This window comes from Sylvia atricapilla, chromosome 27 (assembly GCF_009819655.1).
Source record: "Sylvia atricapilla isolate bSylAtr1 chromosome 27, bSylAtr1.pri, whole genome shotgun sequence".
NCBI classification, from domain to species: Eukaryota; Metazoa; Chordata; class Aves; order Passeriformes; family Sylviidae; genus Sylvia; species Sylvia atricapilla.
In genome coordinates this window covers 3463502-3486327 of record NC_089166.1, presented here as the reverse complement: position 1 = coordinate 3486327, position 22826 = coordinate 3463502, and the positions used below count along the sequence as shown (strand labels likewise).

General features: G+C 52.8%; 1 protein-coding gene across 1 annotated transcript; it reads left to right on the top strand.

Annotated features, from left to right (window-relative positions):
- The first annotated feature begins 577 nt into the window (after positions 1 to 577).
- EFTUD2 (elongation factor Tu GTP binding domain containing 2) lies at positions 578 to 21986 on the top strand. The gene is made up of 28 exons (XM_066336852.1): positions 578 to 665; positions 810 to 915; positions 1578 to 1743; positions 2190 to 2268; positions 4350 to 4425; positions 4945 to 5010; positions 5263 to 5298; positions 6100 to 6190; positions 7041 to 7123; positions 7600 to 7766; positions 8783 to 8907; positions 10483 to 10546; positions 10908 to 10998; positions 11823 to 11958; positions 12246 to 12373; positions 13392 to 13585; positions 13731 to 13842; positions 14079 to 14219; positions 14667 to 14768; positions 15252 to 15334; positions 16974 to 17060; positions 17317 to 17443; positions 17891 to 17978; positions 18325 to 18443; positions 18833 to 18927; positions 19690 to 19843; positions 20752 to 20859; positions 21414 to 21986. Exons 2-28 carry the CDS (start codon positions 811 to 813, stop codon positions 21507 to 21509), a joined length of 2919 nt encoding a protein of 972 aa, XP_066192949.1. The 5' UTR covers positions 578 to 665; position 810; the 3' UTR covers positions 21510 to 21986.
- Positions 21987 to 22826: the final 840 nt, after the last annotated feature.

Below are 22826 nucleotides of genomic sequence, written 5' to 3'. Positions count from 1 at the left end.
CCTGGATCCATCCCCCGATCCAGCCCCCGATCCAGCCCCGGAGCGCGGGCGGGCACCGCCGCCACCGGCGGGACGTGGGGACGGGGCCGGCGTGGGGGCACAGAGACTCCTCCTGTCGAGACAGCCCTGCCTGCGAGGAACCGACTTCTGTCACAACAGCGCTGCCAGGACTGGCCCGACAACCCCGATCTTATCGTGACAGTCCTGCCTTGCAGACCCCCACTGAGCCACAGGCCGAGCACGTGGTTGGCAACGGGGAGCCTCTCCCCTATCGCGAAGCCCCCAGACCCTGACACACCGCCGGCCCCGGGGCCCCCTGCTCTGTCGCGACAGCCCCGCGGGGTAACGAACACCTCGGCCCCAGGGCCGCTCTCTATCGCGACAGTCCCGCTCCCGCCGCGGAGCGCCGGGGCCACGCGAGGCCCCCGGGGCTGCCCCGGCCGCGCCTGACAGAGGCGGCCCCGCCGCCCCGCGCTGCCCCGCTCGGCCCGCGGCCCTCGGGACGCTCCGGGACCGGCCCCAACCCCGCCCCGGAGCTTCCCCGGTGGGCGCGGCGCTGGCGGCGGCAGCGGGACGCTCTGTCGCGACAGGCGGCGAGGGCAGCCCGGGGGCCTTCGGCAGCGGCGGCGCCGGCGAGAGCAGCGGCGGGAGCGGGGCCGGGGCAGGTGAGGGAGAGCGGGGCCGGGGCTTCGGACAGGGCCGGGGCTTGGGGCTGGGGCAGGGCCGGAACCTCGCTGCCACGGGCGCTGGGGGTTCGGTGAGCGGCCCCCGGTCTGTGCGCCCTCACAGACCCTCTTCCCGCCCCCCAGCATGGACACCGACCTGTACGACGAGTTTGGGAACTACATCGGGCCCGAGTTGGACTCGGACGATGACGACGACGAGCTGGGCCGAGAATCCAAAGACCTGGACGAGGTGAGTGGGGTGGAGGGGAGAAGGGGCGGCGGCTCCTGCCGCGTGCGGGGTCTGGTGAGACCGCCAGTGCGGGGCTCTGGATCCCGGGGTCGGAGCGGGCCTAGAGTTTAAAGAATTTACAGCATCTGTTCCTGGGGTAAAGAGAAAGACAGAGTTCTTGCTGGGATCGCAGTGAGAACTGGGAGCTCCTGCGACTCGGACTGGGTTTGGCTGGTTTTGGTGTCAGTCCCATGGAGGGTCCGTGTCCCATCGGGAGCCTCTCAGGATGGAGCTGAGGCTGCCGCAGGGAGCCGGATCCTCGCGGGGGGAGGCAGAGCAAGAGCCCACGGACACGGGGGGAGCAGAGGGGCTGCCCCACGGGGAGAACGAGGGAGCCCCTTTCCATCTCCTGCTGGTGTGTGTGAGGCGGGGTTGTGTTGCCCGAGTGTGGTTTTTGTCTGGGGTTGCTGCGTGTGAGTCGCTGCCTGTGTCCCTGCAAGTCTAGGGGCTGTTCCTGATCCAGGCGCTATGGGAAGAGCCGTGCTGCTCCTCCAGGAGCTGCTCCCAGGGCACCTCTGGGTGCTGGGGCTGCACTGGGGGTCCCTCTCTGGGGGTGACCCCAGGCCTGTGGGGGTCCAGCCCTCGGGGGCTCCACAGTAGCTGAGGGTGAGCCTCGTTTGCAGCTGGAGGATGATGACGATGACGATGACATGGGGGAGCACGACGAGGAGCACCCCGGGATGGAGGTGGTGCTGCACGAGGACAAGAAGTACTACCCCACAGCAGAGGAGGTGTATGGGCCTGAGGTGGAGACCATAGTGCAGGAGGAGGACACACAGCCACTCACTGGTGAGTGGGGAGGGGGTGGAGGGAGGAGAAGTCTCTTAGTGGATCCTTGGAAAGGGGAAATAATATTCTCTTCTGTCCTGCCCCTTTGAAGTCCCCTCATAGCCTCAGGAGCTCTGCCTGATGTGTGCAGATTTGAGCACTTAGGATTTTTGCAAATCCAAACAAACATACCTTCGGAAGAATAGGAATCAGCAGAGACAGGAAAACTATTTAAGGGAAAAGTAAATGAATTTGAGTGATCTCCTTTGATCCCTTTACACTGGAATGGTTTGGCTGGGAGGCCCTGCAGTGACCACCCCCCTTTCAGCTTTGACAAACGGCTGAGAGAATCTGTTAGCTGGAAAATTGAGGGGTTGTCAGCAAAACTCCCCATGCCTGGGGGCCATTCCTGACCCTGCTGGTTCAGGGGCTCTGGGAACAGTTTGTTGTTCTTTCTCTTGTTTCAGAGCCCATTATTAAACCTGTGAAGACCAAGAAGTTCTCCCTGATGGAGCAGACACTGCCAGTCACTGTCTACGAGATGGAGTGAGTGTGGGGCTGGGGGAGGCAGATCTAGGAGCTCTGGCAGGGTGTCTCACTGACCCCAGCACAGACCTGAGAGCACCAATTCCCAGGTCCTGAGCCCAAAACAAGAGGAAGTGTTGGACAAACCGTTTCACAGACGTTTTCCCTCCCCGCCAGCAGCACAGGGTAGGGTTGGACACACAAGGGGAATCTCACCTCAGGGGCTGAGATCAAGCTCCATAGCAAGAGTCGGCCTTAAGAAATGTTCTTAGAATGGTTTGGGTTGCAAGGGACCTTAAAACCCATCCAGTCCCATCCCTGCCGTGGGCAGGGACACCTTCCACTATCCCAGGTTGCTCCAAACCCCAAGGTCCAAGCTGGCCTTGGAGACTTCCATGGATGAAGCAGCCACAGGTTCTCTGGCCAGCCTGTTAAATATCCACATAGTCAGTGTGTAGCACTAATCATATTGGGACATTTTGGGTTGATCCCAGTCTCGGATTAGGTCCCATCTGTTCCAGTTTCCATTGGGAATTTTTGTGCTCCTGAGTGAGTGCCAAGTGCTGTGCAGTCAGCAGGACACTGCAGCTGTGCTGGGTGGGTCTATTGGTTGTGTCCCAAAGCAGCTTCTGGGACACCAGGGCTGGGAGAAATCCTCCTGGAAAAAAATTCAAATGCATTTAAAATTTGAGATATAATATCTCAAACAAGTTTTCTGTGGAATAAAACCCATCCTTTGCTTTCTCTGGTAAAAGTCTGATGTTGGAGCAGTGGATTGTGGTGGGCGGAGGGTCCGTGTCCCTGAGTGTGCAGTGTGTGTGTGTTGTCTCTCTTTGGGATGAGCAGATGGAGCTGTGGGAGTCTCCTTGGGCTCATCTCTCCACTCACCACTTCGTGGCCTGTCATGGCTTTTCCCAGTTGTAAATGTTCCTCTCCAGATGTAGGTCCCAGAAGCAGGTGTGGCAGCAGTTCCCTGGCACCCCGCAGCCTTGTGTTTTCCAGAGGGGACAGGATGTTCCTGGAGCTGGTGTTCACTCAGGGGTCCCTCAGCTGCCTGGGGCTGTGCTCAGTGCTTGGGGGGTTCAGCAGAGCTGGCGTAGAGCCCAAGAGCTGCTGGGGCTGGTTTTTCTCAGCTATGGCTCAGTCCCTGTCCTGAGCTCTGCATTACCCACCACTTCCCTGATTCCTGTATGCTCTGCTCATTCCATTTGTAATTAATTCATTTTCCTCCTGTTTGTTGATATAAATGGTTAGGATGGGCAAAGAGAAATTCCTTGTGGGACGTAGCCAGAAACCTGCGAGCTTGGTATTGATTTCCCATTTAGCTTTTTTTTCAGACCAATTAGGAAGGTTTTAATCGGGGTTAGTATTGATTGCTGTATTTTTTTGCTCTTAATCAAAACGTTTTACATTAAGAAGTCTATTGCATCAGTGAAAATTTAATCTGTTTAAAAAGGAAATTATTTGACAGCACTTATTCTCTGCAGGCCTCTGGCAGTGTCTGCATGTTTTATAGCCTCCCATTATTTTTTAGGGGTGGTAATTTAGGATCTCAATTATCTTTTGGCCAGCATCCATCCAGAAGTGACCAGCTCATCATTACCCAGCTCAGCTGCTGATTTGAAAAAGACTTAATTCCTTGAGTCTCTGGAATGTCACTGTTTTAAGACTTGAAAATCAGAATTAATGGTCTGTGGAACCCCTGGCTGCTTTCAAAGCTCCTTAGGGTGCTTGTTATCCACCACCACGATTTACCTGACTGCCTGCCATGGTTAGAGTGGAAGTGCTTCATCATCTGAGTACGTGGATGTGATTTTTCTCCAGTACTGACTAGAAGAGAAGAAAAATATTCAATAATATTCCATTGCTGGCAGCTTTACCAGCTCCGTATCCTCCCACCCACCGCCATCTGTCTGGGACTCCAACTCTCTTGTCCTCCCCATCTGGACAGTGGGATTCTTCCTCCGCAGGGCATTGGCAGAATAAAAGTTTGGCGAGGATTCAGGGGGCACCTTGGATAGAAAGTAGAGATGAAAAGCAGCACCTGCTTTTCTTAGACACAGCAGAAGCCTCAAACAGCCTTTTGTGTTTTGTTCCTGCAGTTTCCTGGCAGATCTGATGGACAACTCGGAGCTGATCCGGAATGTGACTCTGTGTGGGCACCTGCACCATGGCAAGGTACTGTGAATATCCACGGTACAGGAGTGGTGATGGTGACCTGTCTGCTTGCTTTGCCAGCCCTCCTGGCCCCTGGTTTCCTGCAGCAGCACCTTCTGCTCCTCCTGCTCATGCACTTATTTACAGAATCCAAGGATGGATTGGGTTGGAAGGGACCTTAAAGCCCATCCAGTGCCACCCCTGCCGTGGGCAGGGGCACCTCCCACTGTCCCAGGGTGCTCCAAACCCTGTCCAACCTGGACTTGGACACTCCCAGGGATCCAGGGGCAGCCACAGCTGCTCTGGGCACCCTGTGCCAGGGCCTCACCACCTTCTTCCCCATATCCCATCTCGCCCTGCCCTCCTCCAGCTTAAGCACTCCCTTGTTTTGGCACTACGTTTCCCTGTGAAATTTTTTGTAGGCTGAATTTGTAGGTTTTACAATAACCTGTTCAGCATGCTCTGTGTTGCCACTGGAGGGATGGGGTTGTGTTTTTGTCTGTCTGAAGAGAGGCACCTCCTTTCTCTGCTCTTTTCCAGACGTGTTTTGTTGACTGCCTGATAGAGCAGACGCACCCAGAAATTCGGAAGCGCTACGATCAGGATGTGAGTGAGCTGCTGGGAAATTCCTGCTCTGGGGAACATGGGGTGGCTTTTACATCCTGAGGGGGGGTGACTGTGCATGAGGACAGGGTGGTCCAGTGACTGGAATGTAGGATTGGGAAGCCAGAGCTCAGTCCTAATTCTGCTTCTGTCCCTTACTTGTCACCTCAGTGATGTGTCAGATTTATTGTGTCCTGCTTCAAAGTGAATATCTGATACCAAAATGTGGGACTGATTTTTGTTTTGCCTTTACAGCTCTGCTACACTGATATATTGTTCACAGAGCAGGAGGTGAGTGGTCTTGCAGTGATTGTATTCAGTTGTCTCATGCTTTACTCACAGTTGCTGTAGGCAGTTTCTTGGTCCATTTTAACGCCTTTCTGTGCCTTCCGCATTTTGGTTATTTTCTTTATCAATAAAACAATCTGCTCCTCTTGTTTGCCTCAGGAGGATTCCTGTTTCAACTTCCTTCCCTCAACTCCATGTATGATTTTATATCCTGTGTGATGTTAAGTCTGCTGCAGAGTCACCCCAGTCTGGGCGTAATTATTAATTTCTTTGAGAGAAAACTGAGGAAGGGGTTTGCAGCAGTGGTAGATGAGGAAAAAAAAGTTTCAAAGTAAATGCATTTCTCCTTGTTTTCCTTAGCTCTGACTCCCTGTGTCTGGGCATGAGTGGGAATGTTGTTTTGTGTCATGACCAGAACAATCCTTAAAAGCATTTTTTTTCCTCCTCTCAATGTTTTACTTTATACTCTGTGAAATCAAATCTTGTGCTTTGAGGTGTAACTTGGTGGCAGCAGAGCGTGAAAGCACAAACAAACACCTACATTCTCTCTCAGGTATTGCCTGTAGCACCTCTTCAGGTGAAATCAGGTGTGGAGGGTGCAGTGGTGGCTCACCAGTCTGACCAGTATAGATGGGAGAGCTGGAATGGGTACTTCAGTCATCTGAGGTTATTATTCTCTTCCAGAATGAGTGTTTACTTACTTCAATTTTTTCTAATTTTTCCTTGATCATCTTCTACATCTGTATGTGGTAATCCTTCTGTTTATTTTTTCTTTACCTGTAATGCTGGTTTCCTGTGTTTCAGAGGGGGGTGGGGATCAAGAGCACCCCAGTGACGATTGTTCTCCCAGACACCAAAGGAAAGTCTTTCCTCTTCAACATCATTGACACTCCAGGTGATTGTGCAGTCCTGAAAATCCTGCTGTGGGAAGCACTTAGCTTTGTTTTGTACTTTTTATAGCTGATTTCAGCCTAGTCCTGAGCCTTCAGCTGAGTTCATTCCTGTGAAGTCAGTTCCAGCAGTACTGACCCATAATCACCCAGGGTGAAGAGGCCTTAAAGTCCATCTAGTTCCAACTCCCTGCCATGGGCAGGGACAAGTCAGGCTCATGTTTGTGATTAGCTGGCCTAACTGAGGGCTGGTGAGGCTAAAAAGGTATTTCACTCAAGCAGCACAGGTAGAATTTCCTTTCCTGGGTATTGCCATATGCAGGGAGACCCTGCTTTGCTCAAATACTGTTGCCCCACAGTGAGACTTAGCAAGTTCCTCAGGCCTCTGACAGGCTGCTGTGGAGGGAACACAGTCACAGATCAACTTGTAAGAAACTTTAGGGGACGGGGTCTTGGGACACATCTGCTGAGCTACAGCTCAGGATGATGGAGGTTAGAGCGCAGGAGGAGGCTGGGGGGAGAGGCATCTGTTGTCTTTGAGAAGAAATCTTCCTCCTTTTCCCAAGCTACATACACAGAGCTGTGAGAAAAACAGTCACAAATGTGAGGAAAAGTGCCTGTTAAACAAGTTGTGTGCATTCTCAAAAAATAGCTTTAGAGCTGAGGCTAAATCCCTGTGAGGAGCTCTGGCAGCCGCTCCCAGGTCCCCGTCTGAGGAGGAACTGTCTCCGTTGCTGCCTCTCTGGGTACCAGCAACCAAAGGAAGCTGCAGAGCCCCATGGCTTCCCACCGTGTATGCTGCTACTGCATCAGGGCTCACTGCTTCTCACTGCCCACCTTTGTGTGGTTTTGAAGGTCATGTGAATTTTTCTGACGAGGTGACAGCCGGCCTTCGCATCTCGGATGGCGTCGTGCTCTTCATCGACGCGGCCGAGGGGGTGAGTGCCGTGTTCTCCTGGGGCTTACATCCCTCCCTCTGGAGTCTGTGCTCCTGCCTTAGCTTGAAGGCCTGGGATGGGTTCAGCTTTCTGGGGTGAAGGGCTTTTGGAGGACGGTGTGGGAAACGAGGGTGTTTTCCATCTGAACAGGCAGCCAAGCCTCTGGCTGCTGTGTCCAGGCTGATGTGATGCTGTGGCCTGTAGGCTGATTATCTGACTTGTGTGCATCTCCATCCCCATGATACCTAAAACCGAGCAGGTTATTTATATCAGAGATGTCCACAGGGTTGGATTCAAGGAATTTGGTTGGGTTAGCACCTATTTCTGAATTTCAGGAGGATTAGCTGATTGCTGGTTGCTGAGCTCGGGCTTTTCTGCAGCCTGGCAGCAGAGTAAGGGTCACTGGTTGCCTCTCACGCCCCAGATAGCATTTTGTGGAGGCTTTCCTGGGGCTCTGAGCTCGCTGCTCCCCGCAGGTGATGCTGAACACGGAGAGGCTGATCAAGCACGCGGTGCAGGAGAGGCTGGCAGTGACTGTGTGCATCAACAAGATCGACAGACTCATCCTGGAGCTGAAACTGCCCCCCACAGACGCTTATTACAAACTCAGACACATCGTAGACGAAGTTAATGGTCTGATCAGGTGAGGGTGCTTCGGGTGATGCATTGCTAGTGCTTGCTGTCCCTGTCCCATGGCTCTCTGTGAGCCCTGCATGTGCCTGAAAACTCATCAGTTTGTCTCTTGCTGTGTTGAGTCATAGAAAATGGGACAAGAAAAACCACTGGAAGTTCATCTCAGCTAATACATTGAATTAAGCAGGATTGGTTGTTCCTGGCAGAGTCCAGGGGATTTCCTTTCCACTGCCCCATTTCATTTTTCCTTCATTAGAAAGTAGAGAAAATGAACATATGACCAGAGCAAGGAATTTGTGCTCTCAAATGTCTCAAATAGACTGAAATGATCCAGGTTGTATCCCAAACTGGAGGTTGAGATGTCTCAATGCTCTTAAATACTTGCCACAAAACTAAAAGAAGATTTGCTCTCTCAATTCCTAAACAAAGATTATGATACTGACACAGTCCAATCTCCTTGCCAGCCCTGCTCAGGAAAGGGAGGAATATCTCAGTAGCCATGTATAATTTCTGTGGGTTCTTTGCATCCAGGCATTTTTTAACATCATTCTGCCTTCAAGTGTGTTTGGATTTGCACACAAGCTCCCTGGCTTGTCTCTGTTCAGTGTGTGCTGGCATCAGGCAGCTGGGAGCAGGGTAATTCACCCTGCCTAGCACGGCCGTGAGCTCATTAAACCTGTTTGGATTAAATTATATCCCTCTATTATCTTTTCCCTTACTTGGTTTACCAACTCGTCTGCTTTTTTAGGGGAAGAAAAATTATCCCAGATAAAAAATCTGAAGCATTTGTGCTGGTAACTTTCTAGTTCTAGGATCTTTAAATCTTTGCACATTAATGCTTTGAAGTTTATAGGCAGAAAATGTTCCTGACCCTGAGATTCTGATGGCAAGCAAGCTGCAGCCTGTTTAAAGATGCTTTTTGGCAATGCAGGCTCCTTGCCTGTCACTGCTGTAGGGTGTGGGAAGTGGGTTGAAATGTCTTCTTTGGTTCATAACATTGATTTGGTTTTATTTTTCTCCTCTCAGCATGTATTCCACCGACGAGAACCTCGTGCTGTCTCCCCTTCTGGGGAACGTGTGTTTCTCCAGCTCTCAGTACAGCATCTGCTTCACACTGGGGTCTTTTGCAAAGATCTATGCAGACACATATGGTAAGGATTAGCCAGAAACCTGGTGCACTTCAACATCTCATTTCCCAACCTTTCTTGTGAAGGTTTTATAAGCCATTCAGCTTCCCCTGCACATGGCCAGTGTTTGTGTTCTGGAATTGCTGAGAGTTGAGTGGCGCTGCAGAGCTGAGCCTCAGGGGTTAAAAAGCAGAAACACAGTTTTAGCAAGATATTTTCTCTTGATAAATTTTTCTTGAATCAGAAGCCAAGATTTTTTTTGTTCCCAAAGCAGAATAACTAGCAGTTGAAGGCAGGTGTGTGTGTGTGTGTTGTGCTTTGCCTCCTTGTCAGCAGCTCAGGAGCGAAGCAGTTAAGCTCTTCCTGCCTTTTCCCAAAAGTCCAAAACTCAGCTGCAGCTGGGCACAAGCTTCGCCCACAAGGTTTTGCACTCTTGCCCTCTTTCTTTTTTAAGAAACTGTCTTTTTCTGGCTTGGATTTAATTTTCTGCTCCCCAGGTGCCCACTCAAGGCAATCTGCTGTGTGTAGCAGCGGGCTCTGTGCTGGCATTAGCAGCTGCACAGCCCAGGTTTTTGAAGTCCCCCACTGGGGAATTTGGGGATCTGTAGGAGCTGAGAGCAGGGGAAGAAGGAGGTTGTAAAGCAGCTGGGGCAGCTCTTGCAGAGAACTTGGCCTGAGGGGGGATGAGGTTGTAGAGGTCAGGGACTGATGGTGTCAGGACTGTCACGTGTCCTGAGAGTTTGGAGCAATAAATGAGCTCCCTGAGTGTCACAGCATTAACTCAGAGCCCGCTGGGGTGACACCCCTCCTTTGGGGGCCCGAGGACAGCACAGTTGGCAGGAGATGCCAGCCAGGTGGGGAAGGCAGGAGCTGAATGGGTGCTCGGAGTTGGGAATAGTGGATTCTGGTCACCAGGAATTGTATGTGCAGCCACCACATGTCAGCTAACAGGAGTTAGAGCAGCATTAGTGTCCAGACTGCAGCCACCAGGAAATTCCTTGTGCTCACACATCTGCCCACAGCAAAGGCCTGTTTGGAACCTGCTGTAGGTTCTCACCCTGTCCTGGTATTTGTAAGTTCACCATGACAGCTGACACTGCACTGGACCTTCAGCACTGGGTGTTTGGCTGTGTGCTCCCTGGGAAGGAGAAAGGAACCTGGAGATGTTCAGCAGGGCAGAAAACGCTGGTGCTGAGCCTGGAGGATCCAGGAATGGAGGCCATTCCAGCACCTTGGCACTGCAGCAGCAGTCACACTGTTCCCGTTTGGAAGTGCAGCAGATGTGGCTCCTGCAGCACTCCTCAGCTCTGACCCCATGGGTAGCAGAGAGCTGGAGTGTTCCTGGGAAGCCAGTCTGTGAACTGCAGTGTCCCTGGGCTGCTGGGGACATCCCCAGTGGCCTCTTTCTGCTCGTCTCTGCCTGGTCTCCCCAGGACAGTGCCTAATCTTTCACTCAGAATTGGGACGAGGCATTCACTCATCAGCATCAGTTCATTAAATTGAATCCTCAGGCTTGTTTTAAAAGCCAAAAAATAAAGGTTTCTAACCTAAGAGAAAAGCAGTGACATCTGAGAGACTTTCATTTGCTTTTTCCTTTAGGAGACATCAATTACCAAGAGTTTGCGAAGCGGCTTTGGGGCGACATCTATTTCAATCCAAAGACGTAAGAACCCTGTTTAAATGTTTTAATGTTGATTTATTCCTGAGTTTATCCCTCCTTTCCCTGTAAAATGTGGACTAGATGACCACCCAAGGTTACTCCTGATCCTATGATCCTGTGGTGGAATAGTATCTGGGAAGGGTTGAGTCAGGCCTCCTGCCTAACGTGAATCCCCGTGGTGCTCCTGAATCCCACAAGCAGAGAGGCTCCTCTGGCCTTCATTTGGAGTAAGCCTGGCCCATGTGTCACTGACAGCTTTCCAAGGTAGTGGGAGGGAAAAGAGGAGAAGCTGGGAGGAGCAGAGGCTCTGTAGGGGTGCTGACAGGCTGCAGTTCTTGCTCCTCACCTCCCTGGTCTCCAACAGCCGCAAGTTCACCAAAAAGGCCCCGACAAGCAGTTCCCAGCGCAGCTTCGTGGAGTTCATTCTGGAGCCCCTGTACAAGATCTTGGCTCAGGTCTGTGATGGGTCATTCTTCCTCCAACAGCTCCAGGCAGGAGCAGCTGGGGCTGGGCACCGGGTGGTAGCTGGTGGGTCTGGTCCTGTCCCATTCTGTAGTGGAATCTGCACAGGGTGGACTTGGAGATGCAGAGTAATCATTATTTCTTGCAAATGCAGTGTCATATTTGCAGCGAGTAGAACAGTCCTTGCTCTTCCTTGTGTGCCCTGATAGCAGTTGAGTGACAGTGCTTGAACCTGGGGCAAAGACACGGAGCACAAGTTGGATGAGGAGGAGTTGGGAGTCTCAGCCTGGAGAAAAGGAGGCTTGGGGGGACCTTCTTGCTTTCTACAACTCTCTCACAGGAGGGGGCAGCTGTGGGGGGTTGGGCTCTGCTCCCATGCAGCAAGGATGGGACAAGGGAAAAGGTGTCAGGTTGTGCAGGGGGAGGTTTAGATTGGAGATTAGGGAAAATTTCTTCCCCCAAAGGGTTGTTCAGCCCTGGCACAGCTGCCCATGGCAGTGGTGGAGTCGCCGTGCTTGGAAGAATTTAATGTGGCCATTAAGAATTTAAGCCATGTAAATATGGCTAACTTGGAGACTAACATGATTGAGTGGTGGCCTTGGCAGTGCTGGGGGAATGGTTGGACTCAGTGATCTTAGAGACCTTTTCCAGCCTTAACAATTCCACAATTCTATGATTTGACCTATCTGGCTCTCATGTGAGCTCTAAACCAGTGTGGGTTGAGAGCCCTGTGGGTGGCGGCTGGTGTGTGATGCTGCACTGAGGAGTTACTGACTGGGACCCCACAGTGAACCTGAGAGTGGGACTTGTCTTGCAGGTGGTGGGGGATGTGGACACGACGCTGCCCAGGACTCTGGATGAACTTGGCATTCACCTGACCAAAGAGGAATTAAAACTGAACATCCGGCCCCTGCTGCGGCTTGTCTGCAAGAAGTTCTTTGGGGAGTTCACAGGTACAAGCTGTTTGTGTTCCCTTCCACAATCCTCCTTATATCCCCAGTACCTCACACCAAGAGTTGAGGGTTATATTTTGGCCAGGGAGTGCTAACTTGCACAGATCCTGCTCAATTTCCCAAATCTAAACTACGACCTCACCTGCCCACAGGACAGCCTGAGACACTCACCTCTCTGCTGCTGCTGCGGGTGCTGCAGTCACTGTGGCTGTGCCTTGTGTTTATGGAGTCCCATTTCTTTCCTCTGCACTGGTTAACTCTGTCTTCACCAAGTGTTCCTGTTCCAGGCTTTGTGGACATGTGTGTGCAGCACATCCCCTCCCCGAAAGTGGGGGCCAAGACCAAAATTGAGCACACGTACACCGGCGGCGTCGACTCCGACCTGGGGGAGGCCATGAGCGAGTGCGACCCTGATGTAAGGAAACTCTTGTTTGCTCTGAGCGTGCATAACCAAGGCCAGCAGGCTCTGCTCCCCCTGCCCTGCTAGGGCAGCTGCCTCCTAGCCAGCTATCTGCACAGATTTGACTTGCAGCACTCTAAAACCTCTCATCCGGCACTGGTACAAATCCCTTCACTCTGAGGAGCTTCAGCTGCCTGCCAGGGCAGCCCTGGAGAGAGGGAATTGTTTCACAGTGTTCAGAGAAGAACAGGACTAGGTCAGGACTCCAGAGCATGAGGGAGCTGCAGGGTGGTTTTGTGTCCTTTTGCAGTTTTTTTGTCCCTTTTCCTTGAAGTTTGATTCTCTCTCCAAACTCTAAAAATCTGCATGGTGCTGATAAAAATAACCCTGTGTTAGTCAGCACCTTTCCTCTCCCAGCCCTGCAAACCCTTCCTCCTCCAACAGCTTGCACTGAGCTGTCATTCGAAGTTGTCTGGAGCCACCAACGCCGGCAGCTGAGTGAGAAATTTGCCTGTGACTTTTGCTTTGATGTCTGCAGAGAAAATTAATCTCTTTTTTTAATGAGTTGTGATTATCCACATAAAACTGCACAGTGGTGACTGTCACGTCACCAGTGTGGAGTGACCTTGTGGCACTGGAAGCTGTGATCTTGAGGGGCTCAGGTGCTCTGCCCTGGGCAGGTTTGCAGGCCAGCAGGTGACATTTTCTTCATGGCTTTGTCCCAGCCACTATTTGCTGCTCTACAAGAGTAAAAACAGGAGCTCCAGATCAGTCCACCACGGTCATTCCAGGACTTTCCATAGAGGGCAAGGAGATGTAAGGCTTCCAGTAGCAGGAACTGGAGGACTTGGCAAATCAAAACAATTATTTCTAAATTCCAGCCAACTAGTCCCTTTTATCCACAAATCATTGAATATTCTGGGCTTGCAGGGATCCACAAGGATCATCAGAGTCCAGTCCTGCCAGGTCTGTGTCTATTTCTTGACTTGTGTTTTGAAAGAAGCTCATTTCTGTCTCTCTGTGTCACGGGAAGGGTCCCTTGATGTGTCACACAACCAAAATGTACAGCACTGATGACGGTGTCCAGTTCCACGCCTTTGGCAGAGTGCTCAGTGGCACCATCCACGCTGGGCAGCCTGTCAAGGTCCTTGGGGAGAACTACACCCTGGAAGATGAGGAGGATTCCCAGATCTGCACTGTTGGACGCCTCTGGATCTCAGTTGCAAGGTACAGAAAGCTCTGGCATTGTGCTCATTGGGAGAGGAGTCACTTGGAGTCAGGTGGGGCTGGGAGGGAGGGAGAGCTGCCAGAGAGAGGGAGGAGGAAGATGCTGGAAGGTCTGAGGCTGCAGTGGTGCTGTCCTGCCCTTCAGGTATCACATTGAGGTGAACAGGGTTCCTGCTGGCAACTGGGTGCTGATCGAGGGCGTGGACCAGCCCATAGTGAAGACGGCGACTGTGACGGAGCCTCGGGGCAATGAGGAGGTACCATGGCTGGCATTGCTCAGTCTTCCAGGGAGGAAAGGTGACGGGGTACAGCCCAAAAGCTCCCCTGGTGGGGTTAAAGAATCCCTGTCTGCTCCCATGGTGAGGCTAAAGAATCCCTCTCTGACATGGTGCCAGGGCACAAGAGCCACTGAGGGAAAGAGTTTCACATGCTGTGTCTCACCCTGAGGACATGTAGGGATGCAATTTCAGCACTTTGTTCTCTCTGGTTCCAGGCTCAGATCTTCCGTCCCTTGAAGTTCAACACCACATCTGTTATCAAAATAGCTGTGGAGCCAGTCAACCCCTCAGAGCTCCCCAAAATGCTGGATGGTCTCCGCAAAGTCAACAAGAGCTACCCCTCACTTACAACTAAGGTACTGCTGGGGGCAGTTGGATTAGATGATTTCCAGAGGTCCCTTCCAGCCTTAATTGTTCTGTGATTCTATGTGTATGTGGCTGTTTCCAGCCAGTCCTGGGGGCAGCCTCTGGGCTGATCTTCAGAATAATCAGGTTTTTTACCACAGGTTGTTATGTTTGTTGTGGATCTTTTCATGCTGTTTTAGTTGATCTCATAAATTATGTAGAAATAGCAGAAAAGTGTAAATCCAGCAGAAAAACACACACCCTGCTGTGCCAGGGAAGCAGCTTTCTGCAGAGCCCAGCAGCACTTCCTCCTGGAAAAGGCTGTGGGAGCTTTCCTTGGGGTGTTCTGACTCTAACAAGTGTATTGAAGGCTGATCCTTCTCAGGCTTGAGGAGGAGCCTGGAAGGCAGGAGCTGTGAGCAGGGGTCTGCCAGCTGAATCTCTCTCCTCTCTTCTAGGTGGAAGAGTCTGGGGAGCATGTGATCCTGGGAACAGGAGAGCTGTACCTGGACTGTGTGATGCACGATCTGCGGAAGATGTATTCCGAGATTGACATCAAGGTGAGGGAATGAGAGAGATTTTTCCCCACTTGAAACCTTGGACAGGTTTTGGTCCACTCTGTCAGAAGGATAAAAAAAAAAAGAACCTTTCTGAACATACAGAATGCATTTTGTCACATTCCTGTAAAAGTAGAAAGAAAAAAACTGTTAGGGTGTAAAAGGGCCTCTTACAGCCTGACACAACAATGGGGCTGAGAGGCTGCACATTGGCTTGGAGAAGGGTTTTCCATATTCCAGCCTTTCCCTGTGCTTCAGCCATTGCCTGACTAGCATCAAATAAATAAATTGAGCAGAATTTTTTATACTTGAAATAGGAAATCTAAATTTTCCTGTCTCATTTGAAAGCCTCAGTGCTTCATACATGACTCTGAATAAAACACTGCCAGCTGAACTGGTTTTTCCTTGCAGGTGTTCAGAGGTTTCAAACAGTTTTTTTACAAACAAAAAAGTACTGGAAACCTTATAAACCTTTTGTTCCTTTAGGTGGCTGATCCAGTGGTGACATTCTGTGAGACAGTGGTGGAAACATCATCCCTGAAGTGCTTTGCTGAGACACCCAACAAGAAGTAAGGGCTCTGGGGGAGCTGGGCATGGGAGGGAGCAGAGGGAGGGTCCATCCCCTCCAAGGGGGCTGTTCCCTCTGGCTGTTGTCCACCAAGTGGCACGTGCTTGAGTGAGCAATGTCCCATTGACCTGAACTCCTCAGGAACACACCACAGTCCCAGGGATGTTCCTGTGCTGTGTAGGAGCTCTGAGAATGGAGGGAATAAAGACAGATCCACATCCTCCTTTTTTCCTAAGTGTCACACCTTCTCAGCAGTTCTGAGAGGTGTTCTGGGATCCTGGAGCAGGTGCCAAAGAACCCAGTGCTGCCTGCAGTAACTCCACCAATAATTCATGAGCAAGAGCTATGTCTTCTCTTATCCTTGTGTAATCTTGGATTTGGTCTTCCTGGTGATGCCCTGGAGCCTTGCAGCTGCTCTCATCTCTCTCCTCCAGCACCTCCCAGTACATGTGACTGGAAGAGGAAGGCCTGGGAGGGAATATGGGGGAGATCTGTGTGCACAGGATGCTCCCATACCTGAATTTGCAGAAGTTGGCTCTCCTGTGTTCCCCTGTAGTTTCTGGTGCTTGCCTTCCTTTATTCTGAGACAATCTTGCCATGTTTGGCAGCCTTATTTCTGGGAACAGAGAAGTTCCAGTCTTCACAGAATCACAGGATGGTCTGGGTTCAAAGCAACCTTAAAGACCATCCAGTTCCAAGCCCTCCTGTGAGCAGGGACAGCTTCCACCAGACCAAGTTGTTCCCAGTCTTAGGACAGGCTTTGACCTTCTGGGCACATGGAATGGCCTGTGCTGCAGGTGGGTTTCAGGCTTTGGAGATTTCTCTGAGGCAGCATCTGGTGTGCAGGCACAGCTCCCAGAGACACTTTGCCTGGCCCATGGGCGCCCTCCTGCAGCCTTGGACAGGGGCTGGATGTGAGACAGGAGGGCTGGAGCTACACTGTCCCTCAGTGGTCTCCTGGGGGTGAGCGGGCTCCAGGGAGCAGTAGCTGAGCACTTGGACTGTTGACAAGGACACAGGAACAGCAGTGGATGCAGGTGGCTTTGTCAGCCTAGCTGCATCCAAGCTGAGTGCAGTCAGGGAATCACAGAATCGTGGAGGTATTAAGGTTGAGGAAGACACTAAATGAAGTGTCAACCCAGCACCACCATCATCTTCACCATGAAACCATGTCTACAAGTGCCACATCCATGTGTTTTTTGAACAGTTCCAGGGATGATGACTCCACCACTTCCCTGGGCAGCTGTGCCAGGCCTTTACAAGCTTTTCTGTGTAGAAATTTTCACTAATATCTCACCTACACCTCCTCTGGCTCAACTTGAGGCTGCTCCTACTCATCCTGTCCTTTGTTCCCTGGGAGCAGAGTCTGACCCCCACCTCTGGCTGCCCCCTCCTGTCTGGGAGTTGTGGGGACTCAGAAGGTCCCCCCGAGCCTCCTTTTCTCCAGGCTGAGGGAAAGGTGCTGCTCAGACCCTCAGCTGCTCCTGGTGCTCCAGACCCTTCCCCAGCTCCTTTCCCTTCCCTGGACACATCCCAGCCCCTCCATGTCTTTTTTTGCAGTGCAGGGCTGCCAGTCCCTATGCTCTTCCCAGTTACCCCCATTTCCATCACTGTGGCTGATGGTGACTGTCTCTCCTCAGGAACAAGATCACAATGATTGCTGAGCCCCTGGAGAAGGGACTGGCAGAGGACATTGAGAATGAAGTGGTGCAGATAACATGGAACAGGTATGAGCGAACCGGGAGAGCGGGAATCCAGCTGGAAGTAAATAACTGGGGAAAAAGGGAGTGCTGGGGTCTGCAGGGTGGGTGCACAGTATCAGGCAGCAGCCTTTAGGCAGGGATCCTGGTTTGGTTTTCCTGACAGCCAGTCTGTGAGCATCTCTGGCTGACACTTTTGTGCCTGAAAAGAACAGAGTTGTAAAAACATCATGAGTGCAGACCAGATTCTTGTTTCCTAAAGCTTCTTCCTTTTCTCTCTCAGAAAGAAGCTGGGTGAATTTTTCCAGACCAAATATGACTGGGATTTGCTGGCTGCCCGTTCCATCTGGGCCTTTGGGCCAGATGCCACTGGCCCAAACATCCTGGTAGATGACACACTGCCCTCAGAGGTGAGGAGTGGGGGCCACTCTTCAGTGAGACCTTTGTCCTGTGGTGCCAGGAGGTGCTCATTCCTCCCAGAACTTTCAGCAAGGCCCTGGTGCCTTTGGGGTGCTCATTGTTTGCCACAGCTCTGACCTGCTGCCCTTTCCCCACAATGATCCTACACTGGTTACCAGGTCACTTGTTATTTTTCAGGTGTTGCTGTTCGGGCCAATGTCCTCAACTTGCCAAAATTTGCAACTAATGGCCTTGCCTTCAGGGTCACCAGAACGTGGACTCCTAATTTATAGTGTGTTAGAAATTACATAGTGCTGATGCTCTTGAGCTGTGAGAGGGAGGGGTGGACATTGAGGGCACAGGGGGACACTGCTGCTCTTTTGGAAACTGGCTTTTAAACACTGAGTGGTACTGGCTGTGATGAGGTGTGGTCTCTGAAGCTGTCTGTCTGTCTCTAGGTGGACAAGTCTCTGCTGGGCTCAGTGAAGGACAGCATCGTGCAGGGCTTCCAGTGGGGGACCAGGGAAGGGCCTCTCTGTGATGAATGTAAGTGGGACCTGCAGGGAAATTTAGATTATGAGATCAGTGAAATTCTTCCATCTCTAAGCATTCAGGTGTTCCAGGCTGGGCAGGGCTTGGAGCAGTCTGGCCTAGTGGAAGGTGTCCCTGCCCATGGCAAGGAGTTGGACTAGATGAGCTTTAAGGCTCCTTCCAACCCGAATCATTCCACGATTCTGTGATATGCAGGGTTATGACGTGGTCATGCGTTCCCTGCTGGAATTAAATTTAGGAGAACTGCTGGTGGCTCTGGGCATTTAGGCATCTGGGGATGTGTTTGGTGCTGGCAGAGAATGTCCCCCGGGGTCACTGGCTGTCATTTCTCTCTTGGCAGTGATCCGCAATGTGAAGTTCAAGATCCTGGACGCGGTGATTGCTCAGGAGCCCTTGCACCGGGGTGGAGGGCAGATCATCCCCACGGCCCGCAGGGTCGTCTACTCCGCCTTCCTCATGGTGAGGGTTTGCCTTGTGCTGGGCTGATCCCCCCGGAGCTGCCCCAGGGATGTGGGTGCACACTGACTCATTCACCCATCGATGTCTGCAGTGCCCTTGTGGGCTGGCACACGAGTCCTGCAGGCCTGGGTTCCAGCCTGGATGGAAACTGCTGTGCATCTGCTCACTCTTGCTCCTGCTGGGCTTGCTGGGAAGGGTGGGATGGGGGAGAGGGAGGCGTGACTCATGCCCAGAGGGAGAAAAGGTCCTTTCAGTGTTTGTGATGTTAGTTTGGGCAGCCATGGGGCAGCAGGAGCCCTGTAATCTCATCAGGCGCTGGGTTTGACCAGAGAACCTGAGCTGTGCTGGTGCTGCGGGAGGCTCAGTGGCTGTCCCCTGTCCCCTCACAGGCCACCCCTCGCCTGATGGAGCCCTACTACTTCGTGGAGGTTCAGGCTCCTGCCGACTGCGTGTCTGCTGTGTACACGGTGCTGGCCCGGCGCAGGTGAGCTGCTCCTGCTGCCAGCAGTGGGGGTTTGCACAGCAGCAGTGCTGGGATCTGGGGCTTTTGGAGAATTCCACAGTCCTGGCCCTGGTGCAGAGGGTGAAGTCTGTGTAAAGTGACAGTTGGAAGCTTCCTGACTGATCCTGGCCCTGAGCAGTGTGGGGAGGGATGTTCAGGATCACACGCAGCCTTTGGGTTGTGCCTGGTTCTTCCTGAGTGTCAGGGAGGAGAATGTACAAAGCACTCTGCTCAGCCCTGGGGCCCCAGCACAGGAAGGACTTGGACCTCCTCCAGTGGCTCCAGATAAGGCCGGGAAGATGCTTAGGGGGCTGGAGCCACTTTCCTTTAAAACGGGTTGGGAGATGAGGGGTGCTTCAGCATAGGGAAGAGAAGGATCCAGGGAAACATTAGAGCCCCTTCTAATGCCTAAAAGGGGCTCCAAGAGAGCTGAAGTGCCAGGAGAAGGAGGAGTGGCTTTCCATTGCCAAAGAACAGGGTTAGATGGGATATTGGGAAGAATTTCTTGGCTGTGAGGGTGGGGAGTCCCTGGCACAGGGTGCCCAGAGCAGCTGTGGCTGCCCCACATCCCTGGAAGTGTCCAAGACCAGGTTGGACAGGGCTTGGAGCAACCTGGGACAGTGGAAGGTGTCCCTGCCCGTGGTAGAGGGGATGGAACTCTGTGGTGTTTGAGGTCCCTTCTCATCCAGACCAGTCCATGATTCTGTGACACATAGGAATGCTGATCCTTTGTCACGTTTGCAGAGGCCACGTGACGCAGGATGCTCCGATCCCAGGCTCTCCCCTCTACACCATCAAAGCCTTCATCCCAGCCATTGATTCCTTTGGGTTTGAGACAGACTTGAGGACCCACACACAGGGACAAGCCTTCTCTCTCTCTGTCTTCCACCACTGGCAGGTGAGTCCATGCCCTGGGAAGATGGGAAGTGGGACAGGTAGGATCAGGCACCAGGTGCTCTCAGTGCCACAGCTCCAACAGAGCAGGAAAGCTCTGGAGAACATCCTCAGAGGTTCTTGGGGAGGCTTTGTGCACCAAATGTTCCATGTCTGCCCGGGCTTTGTTCCTAGCCCTGGTGAGGGAGCCCTGAAAGCTGCTGCTGGCTGAGTGCCAGGGTTCTGCAGTGCCTGGAGAGAGGACATCCCCCTTGGGAGGAGGGAACCTGTTTGGGTCCACTTCATGCTCTGCAGCCTGGACAACAGAAGTCTTGGAGTGGGGCTTGGACTCACTGATCTGCCACAGGAAGTTTGACCTGTGCCACACTTCAGCTTTGCCTCTCAGAGGTGGTATTTTAAACCTGTAGGAAACAAAGTTTGGGACAAAATAATGTTCTCTGGCCGCTTCTGTGTCTGGGGCAGATCAGGTCCTGTGGCAGCCACAGCTGTGTGGTGCACAGTGGTTTGGGGTGCAGCTCCATGAGAGCAGCAGCTGCAGTCTGAGCCCTGGCCTAAAGGTTGATTTTTCAAAGCCCAAGGCTCAGCTCTGAAATAATAAGTCTGTCTGTTTTGTAGAGACGGTTGTGCTGACCAGGACTTGCATGGGTTGTTCTATTACGAGGTGTTTAGGGGTCTTGCAGTACTCCCTGAGGAAGGGACATGTCCTTGGGACACGCTTTGGCTTGAGTTTTCATCACTCAATTGACTTCTCACAGGCATGATCACCAGCAGTGACACGAGTTTGTGTGCCAGAACAGCAGACAGGGTGTTGGGGTGTCTGTGGGACTCAGGGATGTTTCCTTTTGCAGTTGGGGTCTCCAGGAGGTTGAAGCAGCCCCAGCATCATGCTCACATCCTGGCCCTGTGTTTCAGATTGTGCCTGGTGACCCCTTGGACAAGAGCATCGTCATCCGGCCGCTGGAGCCGCAGCCAGCCCCACACCTGGCCAGGGAGTTCATGATCAAGACCAGGCGTAGGAAGGTATGTCTGGGACCAATCCCTGTAGTGTTCCTCTGTCCCAGCAGCTGAGCTGTTGGGTGTGCCACATCCCCTCTGTCTTCCCAGAGGGCTCTGATGTCCTTTGTGCCCCAGGACCTCCCCCGTGCTGCCTGTCAGAGCCTGTCAGTCCCATCAGTGGCTCCAGCCCAAAACAGGATCCTGTGGTCTCTGCTGAGCCCCGGCTCCGTCCCCAGTCCCTCTGATCCCTCAGTGGCCTGGTGTAGCCCCCCTGTCTAGCAGAAACAGGAGGGACTGGTTTCTGTGCTGGTTTAGTGAGCTGGACTGAGGGGCTGGAGGGGCTGCAGAGGGAATCAAGCTCCCCTGTGGAGGGCAGTGAGCTGGTAGATATGCTCAGCAGCAGAAACCACGTTTGCAGGTTCCTGAGGGGTGTTAGATGCCTTCAAGCTGCAGAGAAGCACCTCATGCCTTTTTTGGAGCCTGAAAATTTATGTCTGTGTGGGACACAAAGTCTCTCCCGTGAGTTCTCCGAGCAGTGGCTGTATGGGGAATAACCCTGGGTTTGTGTTACCCTGCAGGGCCTGAGTGAGGACGTGAGCATCAGCAAGTTCTTTGACGACCCCATGTTGCTGGAACTGGCCAAGCAAGATGTCGTTCTCAACTATCCCATGTGAACCTGCTGCCCTGGCATGGGGGCTGACCCGAGCCCTGGCTGGCACCTGCTGGTCCTTCCCCATCCCTGCTTGCCCAGCCTCAGCTCCTGGAGGCTCAGGGCAGGCAGGGAGCTGCTCCTCAGGTCACTTCATGGCTGTAGGAGTCTCCATGGACCAATTGTGGGCATTCTCCATATGGGGAGCAGCCCAGATCCAGAGCCCTGATCCATGCTGTATTAGTCTCCAGCTGCTGTTGCCTCCAGTGAGGTTTGCCCTTTGGATAGGCTCCTCCAGCACACGGAGCTGAGCAGAGTCAGGATGGATTCCTGAGGTCTGGGCCTCAACTGTTTGAAGTATTTCTGGCAGCTGAAAGTGGGGTTGGTGGGGGGGGATGGTGGGGGTAGTGGTTTACCAGCCTCTTCAGGAGGAGAGATGAGTGTGGCTTTGACCTTTTTGTACCCCCTTTTTGAACCCTTGTAAACGTTGAGTACAAACTTCCAGGCTGGGCTTAGTCTGATTGTGCCCAGACACGGCAGTGCTGGGGGAAGCTCTGCTTTCCCAGAGCTTCCAGAACACACTGTCAGGATTTCTCCCATTCTCAGCCCCAGTTCCCCTGGCCTCAGCACTGTACCACTCCCAAGGACTCCCTGTCTCCCAGCTATCCCACTCCTGCCTGTGGTAGTTATTGCACCAGTTAGTCCGGGCCTCTTTTTTTCCTTTCTCACTCAATCTTGCCAAGTCTTCAGAGCTTTCATCTGCTCATCTTCTTGAGAGGTTTTTAGTGCTCCCTCTCCACTCCCCTGCTCTGTCTCTCACTCTGAACTCTGCCCCAATTCTGTCCAAAATATGTGCTGTGGAAGCAGGGCTGATTTACATCTCCTGGGGACATTCCTGCCCTCCCTGTCCCCTTGGCTGCCCCCAGCCTGGCCCTGCCCTGATGCTGCCATGCCGAGTTTGGCCCTGGCAGCCTCGTTCATCCTAGTGACACCCCTGGGAACCTGTTCCTGAGCATCCCTGCGCTCAGATGGCCCTGGGACATCAGCTCAGAGGGAACAGAGGGTAAAGCTGAGGACAACCTCCTCCCCTGCTCCCCAAACCTGCCAGCTGCTGCTGGAAGCTGGGAGACACTGGGCTGGTATAAGCACGGGATAGGAAACATCCATGGGAAAGTACATCCAGCCATCCCACCAGGTGCCGGGTCTGCGGAAACTGGATGTTGTGGGGGATTCAGGCCAGTGGAGCATCAAAACCAGGGAGGGGAAGGATTTCCTGTCAGCCGACATCGGCATCACCCCCCCGGGCCGTGCTGCCCCACCCCGTGGCCCAGCGGGACGGTGC